This window comes from Oryzias latipes, chromosome 24 (genome assembly GCF_002234675.1).
Source record: "Oryzias latipes chromosome 24, ASM223467v1".
Lineage (NCBI taxonomy): Eukaryota > Metazoa > Chordata > Actinopteri > Beloniformes > Adrianichthyidae > Oryzias > Oryzias latipes.
Genome location: NC_019882.2, coordinates 18,101,917 through 18,120,213, shown reverse-complemented (window position 1 = coordinate 18,120,213; position 18,297 = coordinate 18,101,917). Strand labels below are relative to the sequence as shown.

General features: G+C 40.5%; 1 protein-coding gene across 1 annotated transcript in view; it reads left to right on the top strand.

Moving 5' to 3' along the window:
- Positions 1–512: 512 nt before the first annotated feature.
- LOC101158740 (mannosyl-oligosaccharide 1,2-alpha-mannosidase IA) overlaps positions 513–18,297 on the top strand; it is a 125,498-nt gene continuing 107,713 nt past the window's right edge. Inside the window, exon 1 of the mRNA XM_023953195.1 lies at positions 513–1,267. Coding sequence (XP_023808963.1) covers positions 761–1,267 — 507 coding nt within the window. The 5' untranslated portion in view covers positions 513–760. The remainder of the gene's footprint in view (positions 1,268–18,297) is intronic.

Below are 18,297 nucleotides of genomic sequence, written 5' to 3'. Positions count from 1 at the left end.
GTGCTTTGTGGTCAATATTCACCAATCCAGTGAGCATCAATGCATTCGCAGAAACTTCTGGGTTAGTTTCCAGGGCACCCGATTTGGGAATTGTAGATTTGGACAGCAGTTAAAATGCCAAATGCACTATAATGCACTCAATAGGGGTCAGGGTGGGAATTCGGACACAGCCATGGTTTGTATTAGACTACAAGGTTGGGCTGGTCCCAAAGGGGGTGGTTCAAAGTCCTGATTTAATTTTTTTTATTTTTATTTTTTTTATCTGTGTATAAAAAAGTTTTTTCACGTATGAAATTGTTCGAGAGAATTTACTGATCCTCGGGTTTCTGGACGTTCATAATCACTGATTCTGTCTTTACCTTGCTGGTACTGAGACTTCTTATCTCTCTCTAACTCTCTTTATGACTGTCTTGGTAGGTTTGCACCAAATCATTGGGAGACCACGCCTTCTATCCCGTGCACCAATCAGAAGCGCAGAATCGTTACCCACTGGGTCCGTAAGCCACGCCTCCCCCTCACTGCTTCCTGTCTGAGTGAGCCGACAACAGCACTCTGTCTGCGGGGTATCGGCATGGGCACTGGCTGCTCACCTCAACAACTTTTCCACTCTCTAGCGGCTTCACTTAAGCGACATTTATCCTCCGGAAATGGATTCTTGGGCGGAATAAACCAAAGCTGAGCGCCGCGCGGCTTGAAGGAACAGCTCGAAGCAAAGGCTCGTGAATCTAGTTGTTGAAATTGTTCGCGGAGGAAAGGAAAAATGCCAGTCGCAACTCTTCTGCCTTTCACCTCTACCCCGAATAGGAAGTCTGTCAGCGCCACTTCTTTCAGGTTGACGGAGAAATTCATCTTGCTGCTGGTGTTCAGCGCCTTCATTACCTTGTGTTTCGGGGCTATTTTCTTCCTGCCGGACTCGTCCAAGCTGCTGAGCGGAGTTTTCTTTCGTTCCTCCGCGGTGGAGACGAACACGCGCACCGGTCCGGACGGCAGTGAGCCCGGCTCGGCTGGAAACGATGGCCGGGTTTTGGATAAGATCCGAAAAGACCACGACAAGGCGCTGCTGGAGGCCAAGGATATCCTCCAGAAGCGGCCAGACGACATCAAAAACGACATCCTCTCTGACAAGAACAAAGTTCCGAACAGTTCGGATCAAAACGGGAAGAAGGCCAACGATCTACCGTCCGTTGAGTTCCACCGCCCGCCCGGGGCGATAGGCAGCGAACCCCGGGACCCCGAAACCAGGGAGAGACGGGCCAAAGTCAAGGAGGTGAGTCAACTCAGGACTTCCTACAAAGCTCCTGTTGATAGAGAGGCAAAGTGGCTCTATGCTGTTTATTCATTTTCTATTATATTGATAAAGCACAAAAAATAAAAATCATGTTTGGGTAGTCGCTTCACCCCCCTTAAGGCGGGACAACCCGTTAGACCAGTTTGTCCCAACAAAAGCAGACTAACCTGAAACCACTAAGTCACATCTTGACCCATATTGTAAACAGCAGATAATCCCTAAAGCGAAGGAAGGAGGCTTCCTGACACTGATCACTGAAGGCTGGGAGGCATTCAGGATGAATGATCTGGGTTTATTATTATTATTATTATTATTATTATTATTATTATTATTATTATTATTATTACTACTACATGATTTTTTGTGTAAGCGGTCTTTAAAGTGACATCAGGAAGTTTCATTCTTTTCAGATCACTTCATCTACAGAACACTGAAGGTGACTTTGTTTAGAAAAAAAATCAGTAAGATATTTCTTTATAAATATAAAGTTCTCTTATTTCTGTGTTAAGCTACGGCCACACCCCCCTCTGGAAGAAGCGTTCAAGCGCCCAATTCCCACCATAATTTCATGCGTTTGTGCGTAGCTACACAGGTTTCTACAACCGTTTCCGGCCTCTACGTACAAAACGTGTGGCTGTTAACCACACGTTGCAAGTTTAACCGGGTCCCAGTCAGGGCCTCTGATTTGGTGTTAAATTGATGGCGTCTATTCTCATTTACGGAAGTGTTGATTATTTTCAAACTTGATGATTACATTTTATTTTAACTGGAATTCTATGACACCAAGTGTTTCATAAATCAAAACAGAGCTGTGAAAGAGAAAGTCTGGAGCACGATTCACCAGATTTGCACCGCTTTGACGTTTCACACCAAGCCTCTTCCAACTGCAGGTGGCAAACATGCACTTGTAAAACAGAAGAAGAAGAAGAAGCCCCTCCCTTCTTGTCTAGTGTGAACACCATGGGTTAAACGCCTGTTCAAGAAGCACATTCTTGAATGCATGTCAAATGTCTGATATGTGCATAGCTTTAGGCGGCAGAGGTTCTATGGTGGTATAGTAATCCAAAAATTAAAAATTGGGACTTTTATTGGGACTCAGCATTTGCTGAGTTTTTATATGGGGAGCTAAAAGTGAGTTAAAAACCCCAAAATGTATAAATATGTAAATCAACATTTATATATTTTATTATGCGTTTACATAATTCTATATGAAAAACATCAAATAATTGTCCATAGAAGGAAGAGACTCTGGAATATGTAACAAAAAAGCTATAAAAAACCAGTATCATATTTTTCATTCCATCCCTGCTACTAGAAACCTTAATTTTTTTTTAAAAATGACAGTGCTCCTTCTAATCCTCTTATGGATGGCAATAGACCTTTCTTTGGTAATTGATTTTGTGTCTCAAATAACTAACGCCTCATGTTGTGAAAAATGTGTTGTGTTTTATTCCATGTCCCATGAGTCTTGGGGCCTGAACAATTCTTGAGGAAGTGATTACTTTCGTCGGGGTGACTCTAAAGACATATCAACAATAATACAGTCGTGGTCATCTCCATATGCATTTACTCTTATTTTTATTGATGTTTTTACTATATGTGTTCATTTTTTTGTTGGATTTAATTTTGGCTCTTTAGGCTCTCCATATCCAGTGTGGCAAAAATATTCAGTCAGCCACCAAAAAGATAGGGGGGCTGTGATTTTCAACATAGGTATACCTCAACTGTGAGAGACAAAATGAAAAAAAATTCCAGATTTTCTGATTATTTTTTTTAAGCAGTTATGTTTGGCGGCTGCAGTGGGGGGGGGGCTCCTGTAGGGCGGCCGCCGCTGTCCTTCGACAAGCTAAACCTGTTTCTCTGATGGAAATGGGGGTCTGTGGAGGACCCCGCCCGCCTCACGGTGTGCAGGCGGGAGCTTCGCTCACAATCACAGAGGGTTTGGAGTCAGGATCAGTGGGGGGGTGGAGGTAAAAACGAGAACACTGGCTGTCAAACAGAGAAGCACTACATGATCCAAAATGTATAATGGTAGTCCTTGTAGATGGTAGAAATACAGCTTTTTTTCTTTCTTTCTTCAAATTTCTGCAAATTGTTTTGGTTTGACATCTGAAAAGGAATCCTAAATTTTTGTTTTTTTTTCAATCACAGAATGTCAGCAGGTATTACATCTTTGTCATTGAGAATCTGCTTAATCCGGTGACTGTATATGAGGACTGGACTGAGTGACTCCTCCCCTGGCTTTCCAAACAGGAAGTACTTGCTGGTTCTTAGAACCCAAAATCGCACAGACTTCTATTTAGTCATTCTATCGTTCAGAATAATCATTCCTGCTCTGATACCTTTTAAACATGTTCCTCATAATCCATCTAAGGCATGTGGACTTCCAACAAGCTCACTCTGATTGGCTGGACTGGTTGCCATAGAAACATTGATTTAGACCCCCTTGGACCAATCGTTGCTAACTGACGGCGTATTGCTCCAACATGTCTATTGTGACTGAATTGACTTCATGTGGTTGGAGCCAGAAGTAAGTCATCACCACACTCGCTCATTCCAGTTCTGATTTACAGTCAATGGTTTTAACAGCTGCTTTGTTGACAGTTGCCTTCTGGGAAATGATAAGAACATCAACAGGAGTTAAAGTGTGCTCTCCGGTTTCCCCATCCGCCTCAGAAATGCTTATCTGCAGGTCAAATGACACACTGAACACGTGTCTTGTTACAGGTTTATCTTTCACTTCGTGGTATTGGTCCATTTGAAATGTTGGCGTGTTGAACTGACTTGGTGTGTAAAAAAGATCAGACTCATTGTCCAGCTCCTTTTGCAGTTTTAATAAAGAGCTTATCTCAGACATGAGGTTCTGGTGGGTGGTGGGACACTTTCAGAGTCTGCAGAGTGTTTTTGTACCGTAGGAAGAGGAGGGCTAAAGAATTAGCCGAATAGCTGAAATACCAATTCATCAACTACTCCTCAGACTTCCTCTTAAAGCTTGGGGTGTAGTGCTACAATCTGACCTGATGTGTGGACAGACGGACATTTGCAGTGAAACCCTTTCTGGGCGTCTGTGTATGCAAGTGTGCCTTTTCTACTTCCTGCTGTGAACAGCTGTCCTGTTGACACGACCTAGTCTTCTAAAGAAAATTCATGTCCGTGTTTGAACAGGATATATTCATTTGTAGACTAACCGGCTCCACGTTTCTTCTCCCCATCGTTGTTTTTGCTGTTGGAATAGAAACCAGAGCCTGGCATTTAACTACAATGTTTGCCCGTTTTCGGGCAAAATAAAAATGCTGTCGTTTTCTAGGACATAGTTTCTGCAGAGCGACATCAGTTATTTAGAAATTCACCTCCGAGTTGTGGGCGGGGCGGTTGGTGCAGAACAACCCCACCCCCTTCCCAGCTCCCATAACCTGGAGCTCTCTGGTTACCCGTTTCCTGATAGCTTACAGCCCCTCACACCCCAAGCTAACATACATTCACATGAATGCATCAGAATGGAGCAGAGCAAGGACTTTGTCCCAAATGCATTCTTTTTGAGATGGCATTTTTGTTGGTCATTGTTGTTTTCCAGCGGTCTGTCTGCGGGGCAAACCAACCTCAAACCACCTGCTTGAAACCACAGAGCCAGACGAGCTCAAAAAGGTTTAAACTGTACACAAAATTCTACGGGACGTCTCCTCTGAACGGTGAAAACCAACCTGAAGTGAGACGGATAAACCAATGTCACAACAATGAGGCCGTCTTAATCCTGCCAGCAATAAAGGGAGAGATTATTATAATCTGCTGATGCTGATTGTTTACTTTGACTAAACAGCATTAGATCATTTTATTTTCACTTTAATCAGGATTTATTTAAAACCACCCAAAGCACAACAAAGCTATTTGTTAAAAATAATTAAAACAAATTAAGACATTTGTCTAAAAATATGGTTGAACAAAACTTAGTTAATTTAAAAATGTTTCCTACAACATCTTTTTCTTTCACTGCTGAAAATGTAAACACTAAATCACCTCAAACTTTTAATTTGAAGGGAAAAAAACAACTCCCATATTCACCTTCGATGTCTGTTGGCAGATCCGAGTGTGTTTGTGCATGCCTCTGCACAAACCACAGCATTAAAACATTAAACGGCATGTTTTACCTGACAACTCAAAGTCATAAATAAAAGCTCGGTCCCGCCCACAGCTCAGAGGTGAAAACTCCTGCCGCTCTGCAGAAACTACCTCAGAAAACCACACAGCTTTTTAGCTTTGGGCTAAAAATGTCATAATTAAAAGACCACCAGGAACACTTTCCAATAGATCATAAGATGATCAGATTGAGACTTTTAGCTGATAAACCTGTCATCTGTTAACGTGGAGTCCACCTATAACCAGCAAAGACTCATTTCTTTTATAATGTCATGTACCAATCAGGAATTTGATGCATTTAATTGTGAAAGTAGATACAAAGCTGCAGAGGGGATACGATGGATCACACTTAGCCGTGCTTTGCATTTATCTTTTTTAGGGTCATTAGCATTCTAAACGCTGAATACAGGATTATTAGCATTCTCTGTGCTATAGATGCTGATATATGCTGGACAATGCGGCCGCGTGGGGCTCTGAATGTCAAATCTATGCAAAGACATTTCATTGCAGACCGTGTTTAATTGATGTTTTCTCCTGGATTATTTACTGTGGTTTGTTGTATTTTTGTAATCATTATTTTTGACAGAAAGTCTGCATAAACCTGAAAAAAACCCAAATAAGAAGAACATGTATTGCAAGAAAAGATTAACTCTATGGAAAGGTCATTTATTGCTTTTTTTAATAGATGGTAAGAAAATGAAAAATACCAAAAAAGAAGCTATATGCTACATCAATCAACTATTTTTTTTTTATATTTCAAGGATACACCCTTTATACAGTTATTCATATACACAGTTTTGTGTAAGATCAAGAAGTGTCCTTGGCAACACCTTAACAACGCCCTCTTTGACCTATCGGAACTCCTCGGCTGCTGATGCGATCAACGTGAATCGGCTGATTCTGATGCACCGTTATGAGGCACATTACTGATGTAAAGTGTACCATAACAGCACAAGGCCACGACAGAATCAGGTGATTGCTACTACTGTAAAGTGTCGCGTATTAGTGCAAAGCTACTTTTCTTCACTTCAGAATACCTAAGGATTACATTCATTGTGAGTTTCAGTAGTTACGGTGGAAAATAGTTCAACTTTCTTAAACTTTTCTTTTTGCTTTTGTGACATTAAGGCATAGCATTTACAAATGTAGGCTGTACCATTAGTACTGTTGAGTTTATGATTTTTGTACACTTGATGTTTTGACGATGATGAAGCACTGCTCGACTTATTGTTATTTGTTCTTTTTCTGTACCAGACGGGCTTAATTAAAGTCTGTGTTTAGCATTAGTACTCAACTTGCTTACAACGAAAGCCCAGTTAGCACCTTAAGCTTATTGCAGAGAAAAAAGCTTTTAGGTGTAATGATTCATTTAAAACATACATTCATGTTATTGTTAATGATTTTTATGTAAACGAGCTGGAGTGTTGGTTTGAAATGTCAGCAGGGATGCGCTAACTACTAGAGTTGTCGGATTCACAAAAGTAAATGTCAAAAAAGGTATTTTTTTTCTTGTCCTCTTTTTAAATGTTAACTACTGTTTCAGTGCAGAGATAGAGTACTATGGGAGTTCCTATCAGAAAGGGCTGCATTATTTCAGTTAACGTCCCTTTTCTTTAATTATACAGTCTTTCAAAGTAAAATACAAGTTTCTTCTTTTCATTTGGATCCATATTTCATTTTGTAAAGCCGAATGAGACCTTTTAACGCCGACTCTCGTGCTCCGCTGATGCTGAATACTCTGGGATATTCAATATTAGCACGTCTCAAGCACTTTTGAGTTTATGGTTGGCTGAGTCAACACCCCCCCCACCCCCACCCCCAGCTTAATACTGAGAATCACAGGCTGTCAATCACATACTCCATTTATTTTTCAATCTCCTCATCCTACCTTCTCTCCTTTTACCACGAGAGGACTAGAATTTTAACACACCAGTCCCCATCGGCTTGAATATTGACTCAGCTTATTATTGGTTTTCTTTTTTTTCTAACTGTTTCTTGCATTCCTGGCATTGGCTGCAGAAACTCTCAACAAGCAGTGCCGTTTTGCACTAAAGTTGCTGGTGTGGTTGCTGCTGTTTAATTGCTTTCTGGTTGGAGGATTTTACATGATCAGCTTTTTTGGCCTTTGTTCAAAGTGAATCAACAGCTTTCAGAGCCTCTCACTACTACTGTAAACACTTTATACATTTTTCCCAGACAGAAATAAACATTTTCACACTTTTCCCCTTTTGTCTAAACTTTCAAAATTCAAGCTTTCACAGAAAAATAAATCCAGTATTATAGAATGGAAGCCAAGATCTAAGACTTATGAGACTATGGCAGGTTTAATGCACTCTGTACAAGAGACATGACACGGAAGAGATGGATCCACAAGGTGCACAGCCAATCAGGATGCAGAACACAATGACCTCTAAAAACAAATAAATAAATAAATTAGAAAAAAAATGCAAAATTGTCCCGAAAGAAATGTGAAAAACGTCTAGACCGTGAAGGAGGAACCACAATGAGGGAACACTGAATACCAATCTCCATCCATTCATTTGGTAGATGTCTTCCCAGCTGAGTTTGCTTTGTTCAGTGACATTTACTACTGAAGCAGAATTTCAGCGGCAGATCTCTGAGGCTATAGTTAACTTAATGACATTTGATCAGGGGACACCCATTGACTTTTAGATCAAATCAGATTTTTAAAACAAATAGAGCTGAAACCAGGTCAGTTCTTTGATAAACTTAAAGGTAACCAATGACATCCGCCTGAACACTGATGATGGAAAAGTCTCTGTCTTAATCCTGCTAGACCTGAGTGCTGCCTTTGATACTGTTGATCATGGGATCCTTTTGCACAGACTCCAAGACTGGGTTGGCATCTCTGGATCTGCCCTAAGTTGGCTCAAGTCTTATCTGGAAGACAGGAAATATTTTGTTGAAATTGGGAGTTGTGTCTCAGACTACATGGGCTTGAATTGTGGTGTGCCCCAGGGATCGATCCTGGGACCCCTTCTGTTCAACCTCTACATGCTGCCACTAGGGCAGTTAATACGCAGTAATAACATATCTTATCACAATTATGCAGATGATACTCAGATCTATGTGTCACTGACAACAGGTGAATATGGGCCGGTGGATTCTCTCAACCACTGCCTCCAACAGATCAGCGCGTGGATGCAGAACAACTTTCTACAGCTAAACTCAGACAAGACCGAAGTTATTGTTTTTGGCCCACAGAAACAAAGAGAAATTGTCAGCAGCTACCTTCATTCTCTGTCTCTTAAACCCTCAAATCAAGTCAGAAATCTAGGGGTAATCATGGACTCTGACCTGAACTTTAACAGCCATATCAAGTCAGTAACATCAGCGGCATTTTACCACCTGAAAAACATTGCCAAAATCAAAAACATAATCTCAAAGCGAGACCTGGAGATACTTATCCATGCATTTGTCTCCAGTAGGTTAGACTACTGTAACGGCCTGCTCACCGGCCTGTCCAAACGAGCTGTAAAACAGCTTCAGTACATCCAGAATGCTGCTGCTCGAGTCCTGACCAAAACCAGGAAGTGTGATCACATTAGTCCTGTGCTCAGGTCTTTGCACTGGCTCCCTGTACCTCAAAGAATAGACTTCAAAGCAGCTCTGCTTGTGTACAAGTCTCTCCATGGCCACGCACCAAAGTACATCTCTGACATGTTAGTGCCATATGAACCATCTCGTACTCTGAGGACCTCAGGGACCGGCCTCCTGTTGATGCCCAGAGTCAGAACTAAACAAGGGGAATCAGCGTTTCAATATTCTGCAGCTAAAATCTGGAACAGCCTCCCTGAAGGCGTAAGACAGGCCTCTTCTGTGTTCATGTTCAAATCTAGACTTAAAACATTTCTGTTTAGCCGTGTATATGACTGAAAGGTCCTATCTGCACCTTTCTTTCCTTCCTTTCTTTTTAAATCTTTTTTTTTTTTCCTTTTCTTTTAAAGTAAATTTTATGTTGATTATTTCTATGATGTATTGTGATTTTAATGCATTTTTCTGTTTTGTGAAGCACCTTGAATTACTTTGTGTACGAATTGTGCTATACAAATAAACTTGCCTTGCCTTGCCTTGCCTTGCCTAAAGACCAAATTTTATTTCGAATTTAGAGTAACTTTATAACAGAGAAAGGACATAGAATTTGGTCCAAGAAAGGCTTTTTTCTATTTGATATAAATTTAAGTTGAGGTACATTTTTGTTTGAAAGATTTTTATTTGATGTGAATTTGGGGGGTATGACCTTTTGATTGTGAGGTCAGCATTCGAAATAAGTGGTTATCCTTATCGAGACAACCCGATTACCCGGAGGACAACCAAAAATGAACCTGATGGTTGTCCGTGTGACAACCTGGTCTTTTGCATTTTGGTAGTTTTTGACTATTTTTCAAAGTTTTTGGGAAACCGACGTCCGACTTTTTAAGATAAAACCAATTGTACACGAATGATGTCACGTGACGTCTGAACGAACCAAGTACGCCCGAAGACATCGCAAAATGACAACATAGCACCTGCATGTCTGGTTTAAAAGATCAGGGATATTAGTCTTTACTGCTACTGCAGCGCACAATATAAACTTGGCATCATTTACACAGGTGTTTGTTTGAAATAGATGTTATATCATATTACAACTTTTCATCACATGTAAATATTACTTTATATTTGGAATGCTGTACTAGTCCCAGTCCATACAAGGTTTCTAAAAATACTCATTAGGTTACAGTGTTGGTTAATGTAATTAATTTTCTGATATATTATAGGGTAAGATAAAGTATTTTCATTTGACCGGAATAATATTTGATTTACATGGCAATACTTTGTGTAACCAGATGCTTCAATATTTAGTAAAATGTTTGTTTATAATATTTAAAGAGTTTTTTTAAATGTCCATCATAAGAGGCAGTTGATATTAGATGTATAGAAGAAACAAAGATGTAAGTACTGACATCTGAGTAGGTTTCGTTGCTGTTGAATATTGGTATCGAAGGACAACCAAAGATTGGGGAGGACAACCAAATATTCCTTTTTTCCTTAACCATTTTTTTTCCTTATTTCTAACGCTAACAGTCATACTCTTTACTGTCCAGTGACTGAGCATGTGCAACACAACTCACTGTTGTGTTTTGAATCATTTTAAAGTCAGTCTTAGTCTTTAAAATTGGGCTATTGACCCACTATGATGTAACTAAACCTGGTTCTACCGGAGAATTTAATGTCATAATGGACCCAGAGAAGCTGCTATTTCCATTCATTTCTGTTGACCACAATGGTAATTTCCTAAATTAAAACAAAACGTGGTTTATAAAAATGAATCCCAGTACAGTTTTTTTATATTTCTCAGATCCAACCACAGAGGGGAATTGTGTTTTTAGATCCAGACCATACGTAGTTTAAAATGGCACCTGATGAAATGATCTAGTTCCAGTGATTTTTGTTTCAAAATCCGCTTCAAACATGATTCATCACTTTGTTCAGCCTGTATGGTTTTTTTTTGTAGAAGGTTAGGATGGGGGCGATAACAGAGAGGAAGAACTGGTTCGACGTTGTCTGACAGCCTTCTGGTTCCACATCAGTTCAGTTCTGCTCTTTTGCAATCGTTCTTTTTTTATTTACAGGAACTGGGAGTTTCGGTTTAGTCTTTGCAGTGGGCATCGGTGCTGCCGTCCCTCTAAGAAGAGCTCTTGTTTACATGTATACTGAAATAATTTCACATAAATGTCAAAGTTTATTTTTATTTAACAAATTAATACAATCAAATTTACTTTTATTTTAAATTAGATTAATTAACTTTTTATCTGCAGGAGTTGTGGGTAATTACATAATTAGAACAAGGGTTACAAGGGAAGAATCAGTTGAGGAGAAATATATACAGCTATATGAAAAATGATATGAAGGAAAATCTTTCAGAAAATCAGGGTGAAGTTTTAAAAAGGTTTCATAATGTAGACACTAGTAGGACAAGATGGGGCTAAAATAATCCCACAGTGAGGGCATTTCTGTTTTTACAGCAACTAAAAAGTAAAATCATTTTCAATGTAGAGGATTCTATTTTGGTTTCATCTGACCATAGGACATTCTCCCAGTCCTCTTCTGGATCATCCAAATGCTCTCTAGCAGACTTTGGACGGGCCTGCACATGTACTGGCTTTAGCAGGGGGACACGTCTGGCACTGCAGGGTTTGAGTCCCTGACGGTCTAGTGTGTTACTGATGGTAGCCTTTGGTACTTTGGTCCCAGCTCTCTGCAGGTCTTTCACCGTTCTTGTGATCATTTTGACCCCACAGGGTGAGATTTTGGGGAGCCTCAGATGGGGGGAGATTATCAGTGGTCTTGTTTGTTTTACATTTCCTAATAATTGCTCCCACAGTTGAATTCTTCACACCAAGCTGCTTACCAACTGCAGATTCAGTCTTCCCAGCCTGTTGCAGGTCAACAATTTGGTATCTGGTGTCCTTAGACAGCTCTTTGGTCTAGGTCATAGCGGAGTTTGGAGTGTGACTGTTTGAGGTTGTGGACAGGTGTCTTTTATACAGATAACCAGGCCTCTCTCCTCTTTTTGAGTGGGAGAACTTGCACAATTGGTGGATGAATAATACTTTTTTGTCCCGCTGTAAAAGCTGGAAGGAACGTAGAAGAGGAAGGCCACAGTGGAAACCTTGGGGCTGTGACCTCCCCCAAGGTGGGAGAATAACTCCAGCAGACCCCATGAACAGCATCCAGATCTCAGTCCAAAAGAGTGGAGTCCTGGGAACATCAAGGAAATCACTCAGAACCCTCAACCTCTCCTACGTGTTACTAACGAGGTTTGGAGTTGGCATAGTCACAGTAGTGTGTGTTTTAGCTGTGCCTGTCAGGTTTTTTTCACGAGTTGCAAATAAGGTCGGTAGTTTCAGGAATTTTGAATATGCTAATGTGGGTAAAGTGGCGTGTTACAAACAAGTTCTATTATTACTGTGTATGCAGTTAATAGTCTGACTGATTGACTTATCCAGTTTAGTTTAGGTAGTTCAGTTTAGAATTTTTCTATTGAATTCTATGTATTCATGATCCTTTTTATTTTAGGTTTTACACTAAATTTATCTGCACAAAGCCCATCTAGACGACTGTTGTTGTGATTTTATGCTATACAAATAAAATTGAATTGAATTTAAAATTGGAGTTATCTTGGGTTCTTTTGCCTCGCTTTATGCACCTTCCATAAATTTCAAAACAGAATATTCATTGAAGGTGTGGATTATAATCTGGTGTGCCCTATAGTGTGAAAAATACAGTACGTGTGTGTTTTTGCCATGCATGTCACGGGTAAATGGGAATCTTCCCTGTTTCCTCTGTGCTGCCTGCTCAGGTTATTTTGTCGTGTGCGGTGTGCACCAGCCCTCTCTTCATTAGTGCTCTGAATCCCTCTGCCCCCCCACCACCCCCTTATGGTTTAAACTTCATTTTTTTGTGGTTTGTTTTCCTCTTTGCTCCCAGATGTAAGCGCGGCTCTGTGTTGCGGTGTGCCCAGATCAATTTACTGTGGAGAGCGGTGAGCAGAGTATACACACTGAATAATTCAGGGTGCATCCTGCATCCACCAAACATGGCGAACCAAAGAGATGAGTGTGTCTGCACGCCTCCGATGTCTGCTGTGATAGATGCTGATAATTACAGAGTCGCTTTCTGTTTGTTTTGGGGATAAACTGATGTTTCCTTTTTTTAAACTGTGAACTGTTTTTCTTTTTATATTTATTACTATTATGAACATTTATAGAAAACTCTGAGCCAAAAAAACAGAACTGAAGCTTTGAACCAAATCAGGGAAAAATATGAAAAAAGTGGTCAATGTGAGCATCAGTCACATGCAAATAGTGTGGATTTAAGGGCTAAAATAAAGGTACAAATTATAGTTAACTGGGCTTTTGGCTAAGATATAAAAAGTTTTGTGATTAAAGTACAATATATGAGTACTGGCGGTGTTAACTGACCTAAAACCAATTTTCTGTGTCACATGGCACGCAAAAAAATGTCTAAATGAAGCCGCAACCCTCAATGAATTGTTGGAGCATGATGGGTATTGTAGTCAGGTGCCTGGCGGAGTGATGCATGTTGGGCCTTCTGTTCAACATACTGAAGTGAAAAAGTCAGAGTATTGGTTTGTATTTTATGTGTTCTGACTGAGCAATGTTAAGAGACAATGTCATTTAAGTTTGACTACTGTGTTGTCCTCCGTGAAGGATGATTATTTCAGATAAAAGAAACAAACGTGAAGAACAACACATGAGGAATACATCCCATTAACCCCTCATCAGCCGCTGGGCCCTTGTGGGCATTCTGAGTAGTGTAGTGACATTATTTATCTGACAGTCATGGTCCACCTTATAATCTGGTGCTCCTTATAGTTCAAAAAAATAGTGTAATCACTCCAACAACTAATAAAATAAGGTTGTAATAAAATCTGCAAGTCACTTCAGCTAAACCTGCTCTGTAAATGTGCCAGAGTCCTTTTGTAAAGCTGACCCTCAAAGCCACCTCCTCTGCACTTCTGGGAAGACAGAGATTAGCCCTGAAACGATCTGTTTCACAGAAAAGGAAGAAAAGCTTTGAGCTCGCCGCGTCCCTTGACTGCACCAAGACCAGCTTCAAATGGAAGTCTTTGCCAGTGTGTCAGGCGAAGGATGTGCTAAATGTCCCCAAGTGTGTGACATGGACTCATCTGTAAGAACTTTAGAGGAAGCTGTTGGTCCTAATGGAATGGATAACTCCACCAAAACACCTTAAACACTAGAGGAACATAGAAAAACTACTAAAGAAAAGAGAGAAATAAGTCATTTAAAGCCAACACTGAACAGATTTTCCATTAAAAACTAATCATAAAATCTTACACACACACACACATATGGATGGATGGATGGATATGTAGATATAGATAGATGGATGAGTGTGTAGATATATACAGTGAGGTCAATAAGTATTTGATATAGCAAGTTCTCCCACTTAGAAAACATGGAGGGGTCTAAAATTTTCATAATAGGTGCATTTCCACAGTGAGGGACAGAATCTGAGGAAACATTCAGAAATCACGTTGTACGATTTTTAAAAACAATTTATTTGTCTATTACTGTGACAAGTATTTGATCACTTGGGTTAAACAACTTTAATATTTGCTACAGAAGCCTTTGTTAACAATTACAGAGGTCAAACAGTTCATGTAGTTCTTCACTAGGTTTCTACACACTGAAGCAGGGATTCTGGCCCACTCCTCCATACAGATCTTCTCTAGATCTGTCAGGGTTCAGGGCTGTCACTGAGCAACACAGAGTTTGAGCTCCCTCCAAAGATTCTCTATTGGATTTAGGTCTGGAGACTGGCTAGGCCACTCCAGAACCTTGATATGCTTCTTACGGAGCCACTCCTTGGTTTTCTTGGCTGTGTGCTTCGGGTCATTGTCATGCTGAAAGACCCAGCCACGACCCATCTTCAATGCTCTGACTGAGGTAAGGAGGTTTTTGCCCAATATCTCACAATACGGAGCCCCGTTCATCCTCTCCTTAATACAGTGCAGTCGTCCTGACCATGATACTTCCACCCCCGTGCTTCACTGTAGGTATGGTGTTCTTGGGATGATGCTCCTCCTTCCTCCTCCAAACACGCCGAATGGAGTTAAGACCAAAAAGTTCTATTTTGGTCTCATCTAACCACAAGTCTTTCTCCCATGACTCCTCTGGATCATCAAGATGGTCATTGGCAAACTTCAGACGGGCCTTGACATGGGCTGACTTCAGCAGGGGAACCTTCCGTGCGATACATGATTTTAAACCATGACGTTTTAATGTATTACTTATAGTAGCCTTGGAAACGGTGGTCCCAGCTCTCTACAGGTCATTGACCAGCTCCTCCCGTGTAGTCCTGGGCTGATTCTTCACCGTCCTTAGCATCATCGATACCCCACGAGGTGAGATCTTGCGAGGGGCCCCAGTCCGAGGGACATTGACAGTCATCATTAGCCTAATTCATTTTCTGACAATCGCTCCAACAGTTGTTCTTTTCTCACCAAGCTGCTTGGCAATTGCCCCGTAGCCACTTCCAGCTTTGTGAAGTTCTACAATTTTGTCTCTTGTGTCTTTTGACATCTCTTTGGTTTTGCCCATGTTGGTAGTTAGACTTCTGACTGATTGGGGGGGGGGGGGGGGGGGGGAACAGGGGCCTTTATGCGGGCACAGGGGCCTTTATGCAATCTAACAGCCTCAAACAGGTGCCACTAATTTAGAATCATGAGCAGAGTGGAGTTGGACTATTTAAAAGCAGACCAGCAGGTCTTTGCTGGTCAGAAATCTATCTGATAATCAAGTGATCAAATACTTATTTCTCCCAGTAACATACAAATAAATTGTTTAAAAAAAATCGTACAACGTGATTTCTGAATGTTTCTTCAGATTCTGTCCCTCACTGTGGAAATGCACCTATGATGAAAATTTTAGACCCCTCCATGTTTTCTAAGTGGGAGAAGTTGCTAAATCACAAGGTGATCAAATACTTATTGAGCTCACTGTGTATATATGCCGCGCTCCATCAATTAGAAGTTGCTTTCACTGAGACTTTTGGGGGGGTGCAGGATAGCCTGGATCTGGGTTTTAACACCCCTACCTTGAAGCCTTTTAGACTAAAACCAAAGCAGCACATTAATAATAGATTTTACAAATAATACATTCGCTTTTAAAAAATGTATTCACATGGATCTTTGAATGTGCACCAGGTCAAAAAAATCAAAGCACTTGGAAGTCATTATTCACATGTTATCTGAAAAAGACATTTTCTTAGAATTGAAAGTTAATGATTAATCCTCCATTTCTCTGGTAACAAGCAGCTGGTGTAACTGCATGGCATTATCGGGCTGTTTTCTTTGCACTCAGGAGTGTATTGCAGAAACAAACAAAACCATTTGAAGGTGTAGACCAGGACTACTCAATTCTGATCCTCGAGATCTATTACCATGGCCTGTTTTCCAGTTCTGTGTGCACTGTTTTCTACCGATTTGCCGAAGGAATGTCCTTATTTGGATTGATCGAATCCACCTGATCCAGGTAATCTGCTGGAAAAGTGCTGCCTAAAACAGAAAGGGTGGTATATATTGAGGATCTTGGTTGGACAGCCCTGACTCCCCATCTAAAAATCTACATTCGTGTGAACATCTTTTCAGTTTACCTGCTTTGTCATTACTGCGATTGAGAACGTTGCATAACCTGTTCATTTGATGTGTTCAGCGTTGTTTGATGGAATGATTCTCCAGAGGTAAGGGCTATAAACCCACCTGTTGAATAAAGGAGGCAATATATTCCTCGGACTGGGACTTCTACATCCGCGTCAGGACTCCGATCAGAGAGCACAGGACAAGATGAGCGGTTCAAACTTTTATCTTCAGTTTTCTTCAGTTTTTACAGAGCTCACAGCCTTGCCACATGTAGCCTGCTTGCCCCCCTCCCCCCCCCCTCGTTTTCCTTAGGACCCCGCTCGTCCTCATACATGCCTGAACAGAATGTACTAATCAGAGAGTAATTCACCGCAGTACCTGAACAAATGTACTGAACAGGTTGGAATTTACAACACCACCTTTGAAAGAAAGGGTCTGTGTCAGCTGGACTGCATCTCTGCATTTCATTGGCTTGGTTTATGTGTGGAGAACTAAAGTAGGTCATGCTGTAAACCCACGAGCTCCACTTTACATCCTTACAACTGTTGAAATGGGATAGTTTTCACAACTGTCATATACACGAAAAATGTCAATGTAGATTTGTCTCGTAGCCAGAGTGGACAGTTCCAATCCTGGATATTTCTCATTCCTTAGATTATGCTCTGTCTTGTCTGTCTTTAGAAGAGATCATAGCTGTATTTGCGGTCTTTCTCTGGTGTTCTGGTCTCATCTTTGCCAACCAGTTAAACAAATGAGTGATGATCAGCGGCTCGGCTGCCGCCTGCCTGCTGTATTGAAGCAGACGATGGATCTGATGAAGGGAGGCAGAGAAAAATCAATTTGCCTTTCAGAAAGTCTTCATTAGTTTGCTTTTCGTCAAGCAGCTGAATCGGTTGGGCTTCTCTGTGCAAACCAGAGACAAAGGTCAGGTCGGTAAATATATATGCATGAATTTTTATAGAGTCTAACATAAACCTTGACAGTTTTGAAGGAGGTTATCAGCCTGTTGCTGTGAGCGATTACAACCACAAAGACAAGGAAAAGAATTGTCTCTGACATTTTGACTGACACTAGAATCACAAAGTTAGTTTTAAATAGAAGACTTAATTCAACATCTTAAAGTGAAACCAGGTTTAGTTTTAAAAAAAGAGAATAGCTGTTATTTTAAATCAAAAATCCATTAGGTGTGAAACAATTAATCGAATTATATTCCTACAATCCAATCAGATCAATTTCTCTGATACGAGTTGTTAATCAAGTCAACCTATACCATTACAAAGTTGTTTTAAAATGAAATTAATCGATTTAATTGATCTTTTTTTAAAACCATTTGGATTGAGGTACAGTAGTTGATTTTACTATAACGTAAAAATGACCAAGTACATCACAGCAGACAACACATGTGATGTCAGCAAAAACTGATCAGTCCGTCATTCCAGTCCAATGTGTGCAAACGCTTTGAATTTAGCAAAGTCATGTGACCACACAGTGTACTAGGATGTTCTAATAATGATCCTTTTGGATACTTTGAATATAGAAAACTTCACCTGCCCTGTTCAGTTACCAGGTATTTGTCTCTGGTTGAAGTTTTGGCTGAAGATGTCCTGAATGAATTTTAGGTCAGTGAATCGGATCGAATGAACCAATATCGATTTGTGACTTGTATTGGCAACCACAAATTATGATG